The sequence below is a fragment of the Myotis nattereri genome (assembly GCF_964212035.1).
Source record: "Myotis nattereri genome assembly, chromosome: 17".
Classification (NCBI taxonomy): Eukaryota; Metazoa; Chordata; class Mammalia; order Chiroptera; family Vespertilionidae; genus Myotis; species Myotis nattereri.
The window spans coordinates 27,661,920-27,664,282 of record NC_138092.1 but is presented as its reverse complement, the minus strand read 5'-3'; the positions used below and the strand labels follow the sequence as shown (position 1 = coordinate 27,664,282).

At 42.6% G+C, this 2,363-nt stretch overlaps 1 protein-coding gene across 1 annotated transcript; it reads right to left on the bottom strand.

The window, feature by feature from the left end:
* Positions 1 to 771: 771 nt before the first annotated feature.
* LOC308533257 (tripartite motif-containing protein 60-like) lies at positions 772 to 2,109 on the bottom strand (the record flags this gene model as incomplete). The annotated part of the gene is made up of 1 exon (XM_081111094.1): positions 772 to 2,109. The coding sequence occupies one exon, from the start codon at positions 2,107 to 2,109 to the stop codon at positions 772 to 774; it is 1,338 nt and encodes a 445-aa protein (XP_080967220.1).
* Positions 2,110 to 2,363: the final 254 nt, after the last annotated feature.

Sequence of the window (2,363 nt, the reverse complement as noted above, 5' to 3'; positions counted from 1 at the left end):
AGAGAGAATCTTAAAAGCAGCAAGAGAAAAAAGTCAATTACCTACAAGGGAGTACCCATACGACTGTCAGCTGATTTCTCAATAGAAACTTTGCAGGCCAGAAGGGAGTGGCAAGAAATATTCAAAGTGATGAATGTCAAGAACCTACAACCAAGATTACTTTACCCAGCAAAGCTATCATTCAGAATTGAAGGTCAGATAAAGAGCTTCACAAATAAGGAAAAGCTAAAGGAGTTCATCACCACCAAACCAGTATTATATGAAATGCTGAAAGGTATCCTTTAAGAAGAGGAAGAAGGAAAGGTAAAGATACAAATTATGAACAACAAATACACATCTATCAACAAGTGAATCTAAAAATCAAGTGAATAAATAATCTGATGAACAGAATAAACTGGTGATTATAATAGAATCAGGGGCATAGAAAGGGAGTGGACTGACTATTCTTGTGGGGGGGGGAAGGGATTTGGGGGATGTGGGAAAGAGACTGGACAAAAATTGTGCACCTATGAATGAGGACAGTGGGGGGGGGGGGTGAGAACCGGGTGGAGGGGGGTTATGGGGGGGAAAAAGAGGAACAACTGTAATAATCTGAACAATAAAGATTTAATTTTTTAAAAAAGAAATACATACAATAATTTTTTTTTCTGGATTCAATTTAATTAATTAATTAATTAATTAATTTTTTTGTACTTGGGCCTTTTACTACAAGCACTCTCTATTAACATAGGAAGAGAGTAGAATGCATCAAACAGATTACAAGGCGGTTCATCATTCATCTTTTACTATACGCATTACAAGTGATTTTGAAGAAGCTCCTAGGCAGAAATAGGGCATAAGTTTTACTGTAAACCTTTCCCTGAAAGTATACAAATGTGATCTATTTCTCAAATTATAAAATGAAACTTCTCCCAACTCATAGTCCAGAAAAATGCCTATCCGTTCCCAGTTGCCTGAATCCCATGTGTCAGATGTCTTTGTCCAGAACTGAAGCTGCCAGCAGCCATTTCTTGGGGATGGTCTCATAGGAGTATTCTTGGGGAAAGATTCCTTACACAGGCCTAAGGACCATGCCCCTTTGCCTCTTACTTCTACCTGCCAAAAATGCCTGCCAGCATCAAATCCCTTAGAACTCAGGACAGCTGGGTAAGAAGTGCATGCCTGAAGATTTTGAAGACCAAATGATGTCCTATGGGTCACACTTTTTCTGTCTCTTGAGATAATGAGACTTGGATGGGCTGTTTCAGGATCCAGTGTCAAATCTACCTGAAATGTGTGGATCATTTTACACAGGCCGAAATAATGTGGGGGCAGAGAGCAACTCTCCTCCTTTAATTCATATGAAAAGATGGTGAGGGTCTCTAGCTTATCATACCTGTTGTGGATACTTTCAATACCAGTGAGTAAATCCACGTCTGTCTGCAAACACTTACTGATAATATCACCAAGCTGACTGTATAATATGGAGCTGTGGTTTGATATTTGGTTTTTCTCTTCCATTAATTTTTCTTCAACATTTGTTGTTTCAGTTAGCAAACTGCTAAGCATTGCATTCTGTTCCTTTTCCAAAAAATCTTTAAGTTGTTTAACTTCAGAGTGCAATTCATTCTTTTGATGTTCTATCCTCTGTCTCAATTCAAAACATTTTGACACTTGCATTTCTGACCGATTTCCAGTATCTTTAATCTGCTCGGTCAAGGACTCAATATAGCTCTTGAGCTTCCTCCTGTGAGTAGCTGCAGCTTCTTCAATGGGCATCAGGGGGTGATCCCCGTGATCAGAGGAGATCCTGCACTGGGCACACAACAGCTCCAGGTCCTTCCCACAGAACAGGGCCAGACTCTCACGGTGCTTCTTACAGGGGCGTTCCTCTCGCCTTTTCCTCTTTCCCCTCATGCCGGTAATCTGCTGAACAATCTTGGTCATGTGACACAATTGGGTGTTCCTCTTCAAGCTCCTGTCAGGGCAGTGATGGAGGCAGACAGGACAGGGAAAGGTGCCCTGTAGACCTTCCCAGCGCTGGTGGATGCAGGAGGAACAGAAGTTGTGCCCACATTCAGTGGTAACTGGGTCTCTCAGGTAATCCAGGCAGATGGGACAGCTGGCCATTGTGCAGTGAGGGTGTCTGTCCCAAGACAGTCTCATCAGTCCGTGTGATCCTCCAGGAGTGAGGAAAAGTGAGAAGCTGAGGTCTGCTCAGGCCTCCCTCCCTATGGAAGCCACTAGGAGTTTCCAAGATGAGTTCCAGCCACCAGCTGTAGTCCAGTCTACTTGTCGCCCTCTCCTGTATTTAACACCACTTTGCACAAGGGATGTAGAGTGCTCCTGGTCAGAAACCAAGCGCAATCCAAGTCATATGTCGT